The sequence below is a fragment of the Schistocerca nitens genome, chromosome 5 (genome assembly GCF_023898315.1).
Source record: "Schistocerca nitens isolate TAMUIC-IGC-003100 chromosome 5, iqSchNite1.1, whole genome shotgun sequence".
NCBI classification, from domain to species: domain Eukaryota; kingdom Metazoa; phylum Arthropoda; class Insecta; order Orthoptera; family Acrididae; genus Schistocerca; species Schistocerca nitens.
The window spans coordinates 449,354,053-449,370,749 of NC_064618.1; the positions used below are offsets into that span (position 1 = coordinate 449,354,053).

Sequence of the window (16,697 nt, forward strand, 5' to 3'; positions counted from 1 at the left end):
TAGTCAGGTGTGATAACGGGAACAAAGGATATGTTATATTCTTTGCAGGACATCCAGAACTGCTGCTAAAATTTTTTCCCTGAAATACAGTTGTACGATTTTATTCAAATAAAGGATTTGCCAGGGACAGTAGGAGCAGATTTATTCATCACGGAGGGATATGTTGTATGAAGAGTTTCACTTGAACAGTTCAGAAAAGATAGTGTCAGTGGGAATAATTCAGAGGGCACAGCAAGTGAAGCAGTCATTAAAGTTAAGCAAATCATGTTGGTCAGCATGCTCAGCATGTGGATGGTCCAACTCTCTCTTGGCCACAGATTGGTGGTAACCATTTGTGCAGACAGACAGCTAGTTAGAGATAATGCCCCCATATAAAGTGGCACCATGGTTGCAGCTAAATTGGTAGAGCACAACGCTGTTTTCACAAGTGACCCTGCCTTGATGGGATAGGAGATGCCTGTGACAGGAGTGGAGTAGGTGGTAGTGGGAAAATGAATGGGATAGTTCATGCACCTATGTCTATTGCAGGCATATGAACCAGTGGGCAAGGGTTTGTAAATGGGGCAGTTAACAGAATACCATTGTGAGAGGGATGGGGAGGATAGTGGGGTGATTACTTCTCATTTCAGGGCAAGATGAGAGGCAGTCAGAACACTGGCAGAGAACATGATTCAGTTGCTCCTGTCTTGGGTGGTACTGAGTCATGAGGGAGGTGCTCATTTGTGGCCAGACAGCAGGTATAAGGGAAGTAGTAGGTGACTGAGAAGACAAGCTACAGGAGGTCTGTTGCTGGACAAGGTGGGGTGGGTGGTGTCAGTCTTCGAAGGCCTCAGTGATAATTTTGGCATATTTGGAGAGAAACTGCTAGTCACTACAGATGTGATGACTACAAGTGACTAGGTTATGTGGAAGGGACATCTCAGTGTGGAATTAGGGGGATAGAAAGGGAGAGGGGGGGGAGGAGGCAGCCTCAAAGTAAGGGTATTGTTGGTGGTGCTTGAATGGCTTGACGAGGACAGATATACTGATGTAGGCATCCTTGAGGTGTAGGTCATCATCAAGAAAGGTGGCTTGCTGGGCTGAGGAGGAGCAGTAGAAATGAGTGGGAGAGAAGTTGTTTGGATTTGGAAGGAATGTGGATAGGGTGCCCTCATCGTCCATCCAGATCATGAAAATATCATCAATGATTCTCTACCAGGTGAAGAGTTTGGAATTATGAGTGGTTAGAAAATATTCCTCTAGGTTGCCCATGAACAGGTTGGCACAGTATGGTGCCATGTGGGCACACATTGATGTACCACTGATTTCTTTGTTGGTGGTGCCTTCAAAAGAGAGGTAATTGTGCGTGAGAATAAAGTTCTATTGGACTTTAGGAAGGTAGTCTTCAATAACAGTGAAGCCATGGGCATTGGGGGTGTTAGTGTAGGAGGAGGTAGTACTGCCAGTGACGAGCAGGGCACTGGGTGGTAAAGGAACAGAATCTGTGGATAATTGGTGGAGGAAATACGGGTGTCTTTTATATAGGAGGGTAGGTTATGGGTAATAGGCTGAAGGTACTGATCCAAAAAGGCAGAAATGCTCTTCATGAGGGCACAGTAATCAGACATAATGTGGTGTTCTGTGTGGTTGGATCCATGTACTTTATGGAGCAGGTAGGAGATAGGAGTGCAGGGAGTGGTAGGGACGAGGAAGGAGCATTTATGGGTTGGAACTAGGGATATAAGGAGGGAACGGAGATTCTACTAGATGTCCCAAACATTTTCACTATGGCAGGGCTTGTTGGTGGATGTATCTGCTAGCTGACAGAGTCCCTCTGCTAGGTAATCCTGGCAGTTCACAGCCACAGTGACTGAGCCCTTGTCACCATGTAGGATTATTAGGTCAAGATCAGTAGAGTGTAGTTCTTTAGGCAGATGAGGTTGGTTTCTGTGCTGAGGGATGTGGGGAAATATGGTAGGCATGGTTTGAGGTTAGGAACTTCTTGAAAGTTAACATGGAATGATTTGGGGACAATAAGAGTGTATCATGGATAGATGGAGAAATATACTCACTCCAAACCTACAAACCCAGAACATCATTCCTGGTCGCCATGCCCACCTGTATCCTTGCCCAAAATTACTTAGCCTTTGAAGGTATCACCTAGAAATAAATTCATGGTATAGCAATGGGTACCCACATTGTGCCATCCTGTGCCAACCTATTGTGGTTCATGTAGAGGAATCCCTCATAACCATCCAGAACCCAAATGCCTCACCTGGTTCTGATTCTTTGTGAATTGGACCAATGTTGAGGGCACACTATCCACATTCCTCAAGAATCTCAAATACTTCTCACTCCAGCTGAAGTGGTCCTCCACAGCTTAACAAACCACCTTCCATGATAGTGACCTCCACCTCAAGATTGTTCGTATGAGTACCTTTGCCCACATCAAACCATGCAATCTCCAGCAATACTTTCATCACCCATTCCATATGAAGAAGTTCCTCCCACATAGTCCAGCCATTCATGGTCATCACATTTGTTGTGACAAGTAGTACTTCTCCAAATATGCCAATGGTCCTACTGAGGTCTTCACAGACTGAAATTACCCTCCTGACTTTGTCCAGAAACAGCTCTCCTCTCCCTAGTCTCTACTGTATTTACTCGAATCTAAGCTGCACTTTTTTTCCAGTTTTTGCTATCCAAAAAACCGCCTGCGGCTTAGAATAGAGTGCAAAGTAAGCGGAAGTTCTGAAAAATGTTGGTAGGTGCCGCCACAACTAACTTCTGCCATCGAATATATGTAGCGCTACACAGGCATGCTTTGCAGGCACAGAGATAAATACTGGCGCCAAAACCTCTGCGTCAGTAAATAAATTTTAAAAAAAGGTGGAAGATGAGCTTTTTTCTCCGTCCCAAGTTTCAACCATTGCATTTTCATACATTATCCAATGAAGTAAATACAAATTCCGTATTGTTCATCTTCGAATGTAGCAGCATTTCAATGTACTATGAAAATCCGACTGGCAAGACTCTTTGGGATGTTTGTCAATATGGCCAACTACCTGTGAGGAGACACAGTTGTTAATAGGAACTTTTATGAATTGTGAATCACATGCAGTATTCTCTTCACCATAAGGATAATACGAATATAAACATTTTACCATGTATTCTTTCGTGTTTGCTGCTATCTCATTTAAATCCTGTCTGCCTAATAAACTACGAAACTAGAGTGAGACAACAGCAAATGCGGAACAATATACATATCATGTCACATTTATATTCATATTATTCTTATGCCTAATAGTGATATAGTCAGAAATGAAGCACGGCAATTGACTAGATTTTTAAATCTAAGATGACTCTAATTTCTGTGCAGAATGTAATGTACTAAAGAGGCATCTGCAAAGATTTTCAAATGGAGAAAATTTTTCGCCAAACTCTCATTCAGAACATCCTCTATCATACGCAGTCTATTATTTGGTTCTCTTTTTTTTTTTTTTTTTTTTTTTAAATTGTAAGCGCGGTAGCGCGCACAAAAGCAAGCCATGCCAGGAGCGGCGACAGGTCGTAAACGCTCATTATCAGAATGTGACAAACAATGCATGACACATTGCAATAATGTATTTTCAGCTTAGAGTGATGTAAACACCTATAACAAAGAGAACGGTACTTATCAAATCAAAGAAAAAAAAGCAGTCAATTCAAACCAGACAAAGCACATGAAAAAGGAAGGGTACCCGTATAAATACGGACGGAGCACCTGACGCATAGCAATGGCTACCTGGTAAAGCTTAACTGCTAAACTCACGACTCGAACCAAACTACTATAGTTGTATCGTCAATCATTCGATCTAAATTGTGTCTCATATTACAATGGACCAACTTTGTTTCGATTTGGAGGTGCAGCCTAAAACTTTTCTCTCCCCTTGAATTTCGAGTCTCAAATTTCAGGTGTGGCTTAGATTCGGGAAAAATAGTTTTCCTTGATGTCGAGTCTCATTTTTCAGGTGCGGCTTAGATTTGAGTGCGTCTTAGATTCGAGTAAATACGGTAGTCACCTACAATTCCCCTCATATCCACCATCTGGCCACAAAGGAGCACTCCTCCTGACTCTGTATCACCCAGGACTGGATCAGCTGAATCACATTTACAGCAGGTTTTTGACTGCTAAGCCAAAATGCAAGATCTGTCCTGTACATGCTCCCACCACCACCACCTACTCCAGTACTTTCACAGGCATCTCCTACCCTGCAAAAGGCAGGGCCACCTATGAAAGCAGCCAACTTAACTAAAACTACCATGCCACACTTTATGTGGGCATGATCACTAACCAGCTGTCTGCACGAACAGCCACCATCAAACTGTGGGCAAAAGACGGTTGGACTATACAGCTACTAAGCATGCTGACAACATGATTTGCTCAACTTAAATGACTGCTTCACAGCCTGTGGCATCTGAATTATTCCCAACAGCACTAGGTTTTCTGAATGTCACTGGTAGGAAGAATTTCACCTGCAATATATCCTTCATTCCTGTAACCATCCTGGCTTCAACAACACTACTCCTTGTCCTCCATCTACCTATCCCCTCCTCTGCTGCCACTCCAGCACTACACACCTACTAACCCAATAGCACACCTTTCTCTACACCCCCCCCCCTTTCCACTTTGGCCACCCACCCCCCTCCTCTGCAGCACAGCCTCCCAATACTACATCTAACAGTCCACTATCCTACCCCCACCATGTCCCTGCATGCTCACACAGGTGTTCACCTCTGACACAAGCACCTGGGGCTTATTTACTTATTTATCATTTCACAACTACAGCCTGTTATCGGAGAAGCTAAAGTAGCCATAAAAATCACATTTTTTGGATAATAGTAAATGTATGTGTTAAATATTTATTTCCGGTACTTAATAAAACTAATATTACTAAAACAACTTCTGCTAGTGTAAAACTATAATAAAACCCTTAACTAGTTACCCAAATACTAACATTGCTGTTAGCACCACAGAAACCCTTTCTGTTTTTGTTTATTTATTTTGGTGCATTTAAACTGTGGATGGTTGTTTCCACTACTGGCTCAGCCCTTACACTACGCCTATCAACAGCTATTGCGTGCTGGATTCCTTAGGCACAGGGCAGCAAGTGAACAGGACATTAACCCTGAATCATCTTACAAACTTTTGTACATTTCAGTTTTTAACTGTGAGAGGTAATTAAATATTACATAATGAGGCCTAAGAAAGTACGCAAAAGATGTTTCCTGACAGTCACATGTCATTATCATAGTTTGCAGCAGACAATGTTCTTGTATCATTAATTTGCATTCAGATGTATTTAATAAAGTTGAGTATTTTATGAACATCTTAAAAGCTTACTATAAAAAAAATTGTTGCAGGCAACCTCATACCTAATTCAAAATGATCTGAAAATCAGTGCTGCTATTAGGAACGACAGAATTGATAAGTCAGAGAATGGCTATCCATATATTAGGTAAGTCTTCTTGCCTATGTTTAGCAATCAATTGGAACACTGTTTGAACTTTAGCCAAGGGCTAAACAGTACATCTGGTGGCATAAGAAACATGAAAGAAAATCCAGTAAAGTTATACATTTACACTGCTTATCTGTAATTTTTTTTACATTTTGTAGAATAAAGTACATAATTAATTGAATTTAAAAACAAAATGAAAAATATTTTTGTTAAGGCAACTATTTAATTGGATCTCCCCAAAGACAAATGTCGGAATATGTTTTATTTGGAGAAATTGACCTTTAATATTGTGAATAACTGTTTAACTGAAAATTGCATATGATATAATCCATTTTACACATGAAATGTCAGAAATTTTCATTTTACTCAAGTAGAAGAAAAGCTACTAGCTTTTTTTATGTTGATTAGCTAATGTCGATTACTCTGAGGTGACAAAAGTCATGGGATAGCCATAAGCATATATACATATGGCAATAGTATTGCATACACAATGTATAAAATGCACTGCAGTGGCATAGCTGTCATTTGTACTCAGGTGAGTCATGTGAGAAGGTTTCTGAAGTGATTATGGGTGCATGACAGGAATTAACAGACACTGAATGTGGACTGGTAGTTGGAGCTAGAGACATGGGCCATTCCATTTTGGAAACCATTAAGGAATTCAGCATTCCTAGATCCACAGTGTCAAGAGTGTGCTGAGAATATCAAATTTCAGGCATTACCACTCCACCACAGATGGCCTTCACGTAACAACTGAGAGTAGCAGCATTTGCGTAGAGTTGTCAGTTCTAAAAGACAAGCAACAGTGCTTGAAATAACCACAGAAATAATTTTAGGTGGTAAGGGCAGATGGTAGGATTAGTGTGTGGTGCAGACCCCATGATGATGATGCCATAGACACAACTTGTCAACAAGAAACTGTGTGAGCTGACGGTGGTTCCATAATCGTGTGGGCTGTGTTTATATAGGATAGATTGGGTCCTCGGGTCTAAGTGAACTGATAATTGGCTGGAAATAGTTATGTTTGGCTACTTGGAGACAACTTACAGCCATTCAAGGACTTCAATTATAAATGACAATGTGCCATATCACCAGGCCACAACTATTAGAGACTGGTTTGGAGAAAATGCTGGGCAATTAAAGTGAATGATTTACCCACCCAGATGTCCCAACATGAATCCTATTGAATATTTGTGGGACATAATCAAGAGGTCAGTTTGTGCACAAAATCCTTTAATATAACACTTTCACAATTATGGATAGCTATAGAGGCAGCATGACTCAATCTTTCTGCAGGGGACTTCCAACAACTTGTTGAGTCCTTGCCACATTGAGCTGCTGCACTATGCCAGGTGAAAAGACCTCTCACATAATAGCATATTAGGATGTATCTCATGACTTGTCACCACAGTGTAATTACTATATACTTCATTACAGTATGTGTCTATATTGATTGCTGTTGGAGGTTTAATAGTCTTTATACACTACATAAATAAAGGCTTGTTTACACTGAACAGTATTTACTAAAGCAGGCCTGTTCAGCAGACGGCCAGGTGAGCACAAGTAATCAGGGTTTGCTCAGCACTTGGGTAGTGAACACCTATGGTAAGATGGGGTTGTCAGTCATCACATAGGGCAGGGGAAGTGCAAACTGTGTGCTGTCTTCAGAGGAATGGCCATGTTATAAATTTACCATAATCTTAAACATAAATCTATCCACCTGCAGGTGCAGTGCTTAACATAGAGAGCAGCTCTTTTAAAATTGAGGAACAGCAGCAATATGGTTGGGTCAGGAACTTCAAAGCATTGGTCAGATGTGATTTCTAGCATGTTAGTGCATGATTGATAGCTACAGTTAGATCTTAAAGAGCTGCACTGTGACAGGCTGTTGCATAAGTTTCATAATAAAATAAGTCTTGTAGACTCGATTACAAATTTTCTTCAATGTAAATTTCCACAACTTCACAAGTCTGCAGCTAGGATTATGTCATTGTTTGGACCTGCATGTTTGTGTGAGTAACTTTTTTCACAGTGAAGAGAATGAAACCCACAAAAGCTCTCTGACAGTCTGTCAGAGAGTTTCTGTGGGTTACTTACTTTTCACTGTGGGAAAAGTTACTCACAGAGATATGCAGGCCTAATCATTGACTTCAACTAAAAATCTTATGTTCAAATTAGCAGTGCCCATAAAGTGGTGTCAGCATTCGTGCTTTAGTGAAAAGCAGAATAAGTAGTATTCATTGACACCTAGTGCTTCTATTTTTATTGTGTGAATGAAATAGTCACAAAATAAAAGTCTGTCTGTTTAAACTTCCTCCAAAAATGACATTCATGATGAGGCTGCAGCAGTCATAACAAATATAATGTTTCAGTCTTTGCTCCCCCATGTTCTTTGCCTCATCAATTAAAAGAAATGCTTCGTGCATTTCATTGATTTTGTGGCATTTCCACAGGAAACTATCCTGATTGTTACAAAGTAGTTGAGGTATAGAACATCTTTCAGCCCTTTCTCTGGTCATGCACAGGGATTTTAAAGTGAAAAGCAAGCTGAAATAAGGCTTTATCAGTTTCTCAGTGTGCTATTATGTCCATCTGAACTTCAAGAAATATGTCATTAATTTTTATTTAGTAAGTTACATCTAATTCTGAGATGTGTATAGCACGGTTATCATGCCTCATATCGTGCATCAGATGACAGACAAAAGAATTACCTACATTTTTGCAAGGTTATTCATTATGCATAAATTTGGCTGCTTCTGTTTCGACAATTTCCTAATTACTTTCGAGCTACATGAGATAGCTTCAGCTTTTTGTGATGTCAAGTTGTAAGAACAGTCAACTTCTGTCTTTTCTGCTTCTGGTATGCTTAAGCTCTGAAATTTTATTAGTATATTTGTATCATCACTGAATCTTACAAATTTTGAATAGTGTTTTATTGCACCTTGTATGTTTAAAACAAGAACACACAAAGTAGCAAACCCCCAGAAAGCTCTCTCTGTATTTGGTTTTCTCCAAGTCTGAATTTAGTGTTATCCTGTGATAAATACAGTTGTTCCCGGTCATGTGACGACATACATGGCATAATATCCACAAGTAGTTGTTTATAATGAACATTGTTAATGCACAGGAAAAGGAAAAAACTTTATTCATTTTTATTAAAACTTCATGTAACAGTTTAATGTAGCTTTTTCTGTAGAGAACACTCCATAGAAACTGAACTGAGACCAGAAAAGTGGGACTGTACTTTATCTAAGATCATTTATTAATAAAAATGGAAAGAGGAAACTGGGTCTATAGAGGCTACTCACTAATCTTCACTTTTATAAAAGTATGTATCATTCATTCACAAAATATTGTTTCATTTATAGACTGGCAAATTAGCCCAACTTGGGTCTTGCCACGTCAGCATAGTATTTCAATGCACATACCCTCATAAGCAGAATAAGTATCATTTTCAGTGATTTGCTAGCATAATAACTTTGCTAATTGTATCTTTGAAACTAACAAAAGCATTGGGACATGCAGCGTTTGCCTAAGCTAATCTTGAGCAATAATATTTGGTTGGTTACTTTATCACTGTGATTTATACAGCTGCCATGGTGATTATTCATTAAATTTAGTGCCCAATAAATGCATTCTGTTATCTGTCTCATTTTCAAAATTTTGGAATTGACAATAATTTGTGACACAGTGTGATTTGTTTCTTGTTTTATTGTACGACATAAATGTTCTTCTGTAGTTTTATGCATAATTCATAATCTTATGTATTCGGTCATCATATTCCAGGGGTACCATCATGAAGGAGAACAGCAGAGATAAAAGTTGTTAATGAGTTCAGTAAAGTCTTCTTGAACTCTTGACTGGCTTTAACCACATGAAAAATGTTCTGCAAGTCTCTCTTAAATTTATAGTTCTTATTTCTAGCAATGTCATTGTGATACTATGGGAACAGCAAGTGAACACCCATAATCTCATTACCTAAGGCTTTTTTCTTTCCAGGCTGATATATGACTTTGGAGAGACTTTACCATCTGAAATATACTTTAAAAAAGAAGGAACAGATGAAATTGCATTGCGAATCCCTATACAAACTGGCAGTTCAGCAACAGACCCTTTACCAATTGAAGATGGCACGTACGTATTTATGAACTGAAACATTTCTCTCTTCATCCTTTTCCTTTCACACATAAACTTACAAAAGTTAAGCAACTAATGTCATTTAAATGTTCCTGTTTTTCATACATTTTTCAGATTTGATGTATTCACACAAAATAACACGAAGTTAACATCAGTTACCCTGCAGTTGGGTGGTGTATATACACTTGTCCTGGTGGAGAGTGACTTGGCAACAGATGGTGGCTATGTAAGGATAGCTACATATATAATCAATTGAAAATTTTTCCCTATCATTTATTTCTCCTTATCTTTGTTAGTGACACATTTAATGTGTAATCATTCCTCATTTGGTGAAACTGATGAAATACAGTGTTCACAGGTTACAATATGCATTATGCTCCAGGTGTCTGTGTGAAACATTATAAGTTGTATAAGAGAATTGTATTTTACATTATTATTATTATTATTGTTTCTTTTCTCAGACGTTATATCTGGTCAAAAATAGAAAGAGACGCGGACCTTGATCAAGTGTGACTTCCTTTTTTAACTGTACGGTATATGTTACATTGCATTTAGGAACTTTTGGGTAATTGAACATGTATCAATAATTACAGATTTCTGTAGTTGTATATATATGTTTGGATGTAGCTGTATTGCATTGATGTACTGGTGGATATTGTGTGGTATGACTCCTGTAGTTGATAGTATAATTGGTGTAATGTCAACTTTATCCTGATGCCACATGTCCTTGATTTCCTCAGCCAGTTGGATGTATTTTTCAATTTTTTCTCCTGTTTTCTTCTGTATATTTGTTGTATTGGGTATGGATATTTCGATTAGTTGTGTTAATTTCTTCTTTTTACTGGTGAGTATGATGTCCGGTATGTTATGTGGTGTTGTTTTATTATTATTCTTCTGCCACTGTGCTGTTCATTACATTCTTGACAGAGAAAATGTCCTATTTGTACTATGCTTTATGTCAAAGAATATTTACTACCTAGTTTGTGGTTACCAGTGTTGTGAGTTAAATAAAATAGTCAAATAACAAAGAGACAGACATGCTAGCCAGTATATACCTTCAGGAAACCAAATTCCAGTAATACTAATAAATACAATAAAGGACCTCTTTAAAAAATCTGTTGCTAGATTTCAGAACTGTTAGTTCCTTTTTCTATGAGGAAACTGGGATTAGTTTCATAAGGCTGGTAAGAAATGGCAGGTTACTGAGACACCAGGATATGGAGGTCATATATGATGGGAGGAGGAGTGACAAAAATGAAAGGAGAGGTATCAGAGAGAGTGCAGGACATCAACGATAATACATGAGTATGCAGTGGGCCAGGTTTGGTTCAGAGATGATAAAAGGACAGCGTGTCAAGTAAAGATGAGCTGACAAGGAGATAAATGAAATCTGGAATGAACAGGGCAATTAAGAATTAAGTGGAAAGCAAAAAGGTGCTCTTTTTTGTGTGTGTGTGTGGGGGGGGGGGGGGGGGGGGGCCATGTGATAAAATGGGAGAGATAGGGATAGGGATAGAGATAGAGATAGAGAGAGAGAGAGAGAGAGAGAGAGAGAGAGAGAGAGACTTGAATATAAAAGAGGAAAAAAAGTAAAACCTCTCAAATATAACTGCCCCCCCCCCCCCCACCCTCATGCCTGCCATCTGGAAGCCTCGTTGTCATTATTAATGTCGCCTCACTGTACCGTCGCCCCACAATGCATGGCCTTGCAGCTCTAAAATACTCCTTTTCCAAACACCCACTTGAAGTCTCCCTAGAACCTAGTTTGTCACCCTAGTCAACTTCATCATCCTTACCCGTAATTACTACACATTTGAGGGCCATCCTACTAAGAAATTAGGAACAAGGATGACACTGTCCTGTGTCAACTTATACATGAACCACATGGAGAAAGCTAAAAACTGCCCCTCCCCCCCTACTTAGTACTAATTTATTGATGACATCTTAGTGGTCAGTACTCATGGTGAAGAAAGATTGTTCCACTTTTTGCAACAACTTAACTTCAAAACAACTGGTCTTTTTCCAAATCCAGAGCAGCCACCATCTCATGGAAGCTCAGTTCACATGAAACCATCAACAATCAACAGTACCTCCATTTTGACAGCTTCCACCAATGCCACATTAAATGCTCTCCTGTCTACAGCATAATTATCTGTGTAAAACATGTGTGCTCTAACATGAATTCCTCAACATCTTCGTCAATAACTACCCCCAGCATTTCCTCTATTGCAACTACTGCACCTATCTTGTCCACAAAGATAACTCCCAGGAAGTCTCTTCCTCTCATCCTTCAACAAACAACAAACAGTCCTAAACCCAACCTCTGTATGTAGCCTTTTGAATGTAAATGTCACAGTTCATAACGTATGTCAGTTATCGAGACTTCTGAATGTGGGAAATCATTCATACCAGAACCATCTTTCTTGAAACAAGAGAATTCCTTTTCTGACATGATTTGTAATACAGCACTCACTCTTCATACAACATAAATGTTTTGATATAGTTCCACTGCTTGAACACCTTCATTAAACCCAAAGCAAGCAATATGTCATAAATGTTAGACATTTTTCTACTTACGACTATTTTATAATGTGTAAACAACTTTCGTAAGGGTGAAGTATGGTATGCAAAATCCAATACATAACAAAACTAGAACTTCAAGTAGCAAAATGATGCCTAATAAATAACTCATAACAATTTGACTCTTGTGTAACTGCCGTGTTCACTCAGTTTATCAAAGTTATTTTTGGATGATAACTGAACAAAAATAAGAAGCAAATTTGTGTTAACAGTTCCAAGAGTATAAATGACCTGAAAATGCACTGCATTGTGATCACATGGTCATGAGGTGGCTGCTGTCAATGTGTACAGTGGTTGGCAGCTGGTGGCTGCTTTAGGGCAAGAAAACTCGAGCACAAAGTGTTCTGATCTTGACACACACAAAAGCTACTTCATGGAAGGTTTTGCTATTACTGGTGGTTTATAAAGTGATGCAAATTATCTTTGAGGTCCCATCAGAGTGATATCTTTAGCAGACAGTCTAAATGTAGTTTGAAAAATAAAGGGAGGAGCGGACTTGAATTCATGAATTTGTGTTTATGTTATATTATGTCTGCAGCACTGTAACATCTGCTTCAGACGCTTCCATATTCTACAGTGTTGCCAGACCATGCAGATGGCCTGACTTTGAATTCTGAAAAGGGAGGGGGCAATATTATTGGCACCTTAAGTTGACAATCAGACTTAGTCTCAGTGGCAGTCAGCTGGTGGCCAGGGTTTGTGTGTGAACACAATCCATGGAAAATAAAAATTAAACCTTGAACTTACTAATCAGTCAACCAGTTAACTAATCTGTCAACCAACCAACTACCTTTGACTGTATTTCTTTTTTCAAAAGCAGAATGTACTAGGAAAAACATTAAAATTACAACTGTGCAGTCTGGATTGCCAGTACTGACCTTCAGGACATGAAATTCCAATACTACCAATAAACATAACAAATGTGAAAACAATTGCTAAGTTTCAAGTTTCAATATTGTTTAATTCTTTTGTCATAGAGAAAGTGATGGATCCACCTGATGTGATGAAGTAGGGGAGAGATAGATAGATAGATAGATAGATAGAGAGAGAGAGAGAGAGAGAGAGAGAGAGATGTTATGATGCCAAAGTTCATTGCAGGCATTGTGCCTCCTTTCATTCACAGCTGATAAAAGGACAGAGTGCCATATAAAGATGGATTGAGAAGAAGAGACATGAAAACTGGAATAAATAGTACAATTAAGAATTAAGGGGGGGGGGGGGGGGGGAATGGACTTCAGGGAGTGAAGCCATTGCTGTGGGAGGGGAACCTAATGGCCTGTGGGGTGGAGGAAGCACTCAGTCCCTCGAGTCATGGTGCAGAGCATGTTCAACCACTGGTTACTGGGTATCCCCAAGGAAGGCAGTTCTTTTGGGTGTATACATGGACTCCTCCAGTTTAGTGGTGGATTTCTGATATAAAAATCAGTGCTGTGAACACACATCAACTGATAAATGTGTGTGGTTCACTTATTATTCTGCATTTCATATTGAAGGATCAGGCATGTCATACGATCAGGCATTGATGGGTGCATGGGTCAGGCTCACATCAGTAGTACAGTGGTCTGGGAATGTCACATGGTTTGTCAGTGATGTTACAGAGGACAGAAGGGTGATGGGAGATGACTGTAGGTGTTGTGGGATGTACATCAGGGAGAGAGAATCATTTCAGGGCTTGACTAGCGAAAGTCCTCACCTTAGCAAGTAATCTGTTGAGGCTTTGGAAACTGGGTGTTACTACGTAGCTAGGAGATTTTTCGTTAAAAAGAAAAGAAAGCAAAAGAAAAGTTTCTTTACATAATACAGTCATTAAAGTAAATCACATTTTGTTGTGCAGCATGTTCAGCAACTGGGTAGTCCAGCTGTCTCTTGGTCACAGTCTGGAGTGGCCATTCATGTGGAAAGACAGTTTGTTAGTTGTCATGCCTATGTAGAGAATGACACAGTAGTTGCAGCATAGTTGGTTGATCACATGACTGCTTTCACAGGCAAACCTGCCTTTGATGGGACTGTGATAAGATTGAAGTAGGTGATAGTGGAAGGATGTATTGACAGGTCTTGCATCTAGGTCTACTACAGGTATATGAGTTGCAGGGCAAGAGGTTGGGAGAAAGGGTGAAGTACGGATGGACAAGATATTGTATAGGTTCCATGGGTGGTGAAATACCACTGTGTCAAGGGTGGGGAGGATATTCCTCATTTCAGTGCATGCTAATGTTTTGACATGTACGTGATAACTAACAAGCTATCTGTCCGCATTAAGAGCCACAGCCACACTGTGGCCAAGAGACAGCAGGAAATGCCACCCAGTGCAATGTGCTTTACTTTAATGACTGCTCCACAACATGTGTCAACTACATTCTTCAGCTTTTTGAATTGCACAGGTGGGCACTCTCCCCACAACATGTCCCTCAGTCCCGTAAACCACCTGATCTCAACTTTAGGTAGTAGGTGACCTCTACCACCCTATCCCCTTCCATATTCCTGCTCCAGCACTGTACACACCGTCTGTCCCACCAAAACACCTACTAGCATTTTCTCTTTCTCTCCCCTTCCCTCTCCTCCAGCTCCTCACAGCATGCACAGCCTCCAGGCACCAGCACCTAGCTGCCCTGTCCTGTCCCCACCATGTCCCTGTACAGGCCCACAGGTAGCACACCATCTTCCCCACTGATATCCTGTCATTCCTCCCTCTCCCCACCCCATGTCTCTTCCTTACCCCTACCGCCCACACCAGCTGACTGCTGCTCACCTCATATAAAGTTGCTGTCAGGCCCCAGTGCCCGGACGCAGTGGCAACATCTGTGAAAGTTGTGCTTCAATGGGTGTATTTGTGTTTCCTATTTCAGAAGGATGATTTTTTACAAAATCTTAGTTACTTCAGCAATCTGTTTCACTATGTCTGTGACTCAACACAATGTGGTTAACATAAATTTATGCTCTCCTTACTGTTGTTAGTCCATTATGGAGTTTTTATTGTTCATTCATAATATTTACATTCATATGTGACATGTTTTTCCCAGATAGACATAGGAAAATGTTTACAGGCGTGATACTCTTAGATTTAAATAATATTGACATTAATGGAAATATTTCCTGCCGATTAGTTACTTCATTCTTGACAAGAGCCTTTTTTTAAAAATCACTTCCTTTTTTATCGCATTAACAATGTTGCTAGTACAGAACAACTGTGAGCACTTTTCTTTCACAAATGAAGCTTATTGTAGACAAATTCCTACATACAGTTGTAAATGGGTGCTCTCATGTAAATTGGTAAGTCATTTTCAGTAGCCCACAGATAATTATTGGGATGTGTGTCTATGAAATATATGGGAAGTCACTATCTATGTGAAGTTTCTGGAAAGATGACTGCTCATATGTTTTGATGCAGCTGTATCCCAAAAACTGCAAGCGACTGTGACAGTGTTTTCTAAATCAAAATTTTTATTCAAATTTGGCTGAAGTTACTGCTCTTTTCATCCTAAGATATAGCAACTTTTGGCTTAAAAGTAATAACATGTAAAATAGTTATGAAATCAATGGTACAACCTACCATAAATGGTGTTAAAACCAGGAATTTGGGATCAATAACTTTGAACTTTTTAGTGTTGTTATTGTTTTAACTGCTATTTGTGATTATGCAATGTATTTTATTCCTGCTTCCCACATCACCCTCTCCTTCAGAATCCTTCCAGAAACAAAGGTGATAAAGTTTCAGGAATTTACCTGGCCTCACACAGGATTTCTGGCAATATTTTGTGTTATTAATGTTCCTTTCTCATCCTATTATTCATTTTAGGTGTCATTAAAATGAAAAGGCCTAAAATTTATATTTCGTGTTGTTTTGCAGCTGACAAGCATTCACACAATAACTGAACCAAACAGTGTACATATGCTGTGGTTGATACCACAGTACGTTGTAATAACAATGGGCGAAGTGATGTTCTCCATAACAGGCTTGGAATTCTCTTATTCTCAGGTATGCATTTCTTTTTCTGATTTTCCGATATATAAATTACATAAAAAACTAATCTAAAATTTATGAAGGTGGCCAACTTCTACATTATACAAGTTATGTGTACATATCAGATACTTTTGTGTGACCTTGTAACTCACAAAATTCTAACCATTATTTTCCCTGAAACTTTTCATTTGGCTCACTCTTGTAAAATCGTAATATATCCATGTGGCACTACTGAATGTGCTTAACTAGTAAAATGGGCAGCATGTGAAAAGGTATGCCTTTCTCTTGCTATTTACATAATTACCTGATCAATCTTATCATGTAAAAGGTGAAGAGGGGCACAGGGAAAACACATTTAGATATTGTCTGTAATATATTATTTATGATATGCACAAATCTGTCACATAGTTTTTTCCATGAGAAGTTAGTTTCTGTACTGTAGGTGCTGCTCTAATTCACAGAATGTCCATTGTTTATTTGTTTGTCCTATCTGGAAACACAACCCTTTTTTAGGTTGGGATGAGAAGAAGAATGTAGGTTAA

General features: G+C 39.3%; 1 protein-coding gene across 4 annotated transcripts in view; it reads left to right on the plus strand.

The window, feature by feature from the left end:
* The window catches only part of LOC126259584 (peptide transporter family 1-like), a 422,849-nt gene that overhangs the window by 391,041 nt on the left and 15,111 nt on the right, over window positions 1-16,697 (plus strand). For all 4 annotated transcript variants that reach the window (XM_049956492.1, XM_049956493.1, XM_049956494.1 and 1 more), the window contains 4 exons: window positions 5,383-5,477; window positions 9,477-9,611; window positions 9,729-9,840; window positions 16,042-16,170. In XM_049956492.1, coding sequence (XP_049812449.1) covers window positions 5,383-5,477; window positions 9,477-9,611; window positions 9,729-9,840; window positions 16,042-16,170 — 471 coding nt within the window. The remainder of the gene's footprint in view (window positions 1-5,382; window positions 5,478-9,476; window positions 9,612-9,728; window positions 9,841-16,041; window positions 16,171-16,697) is intronic.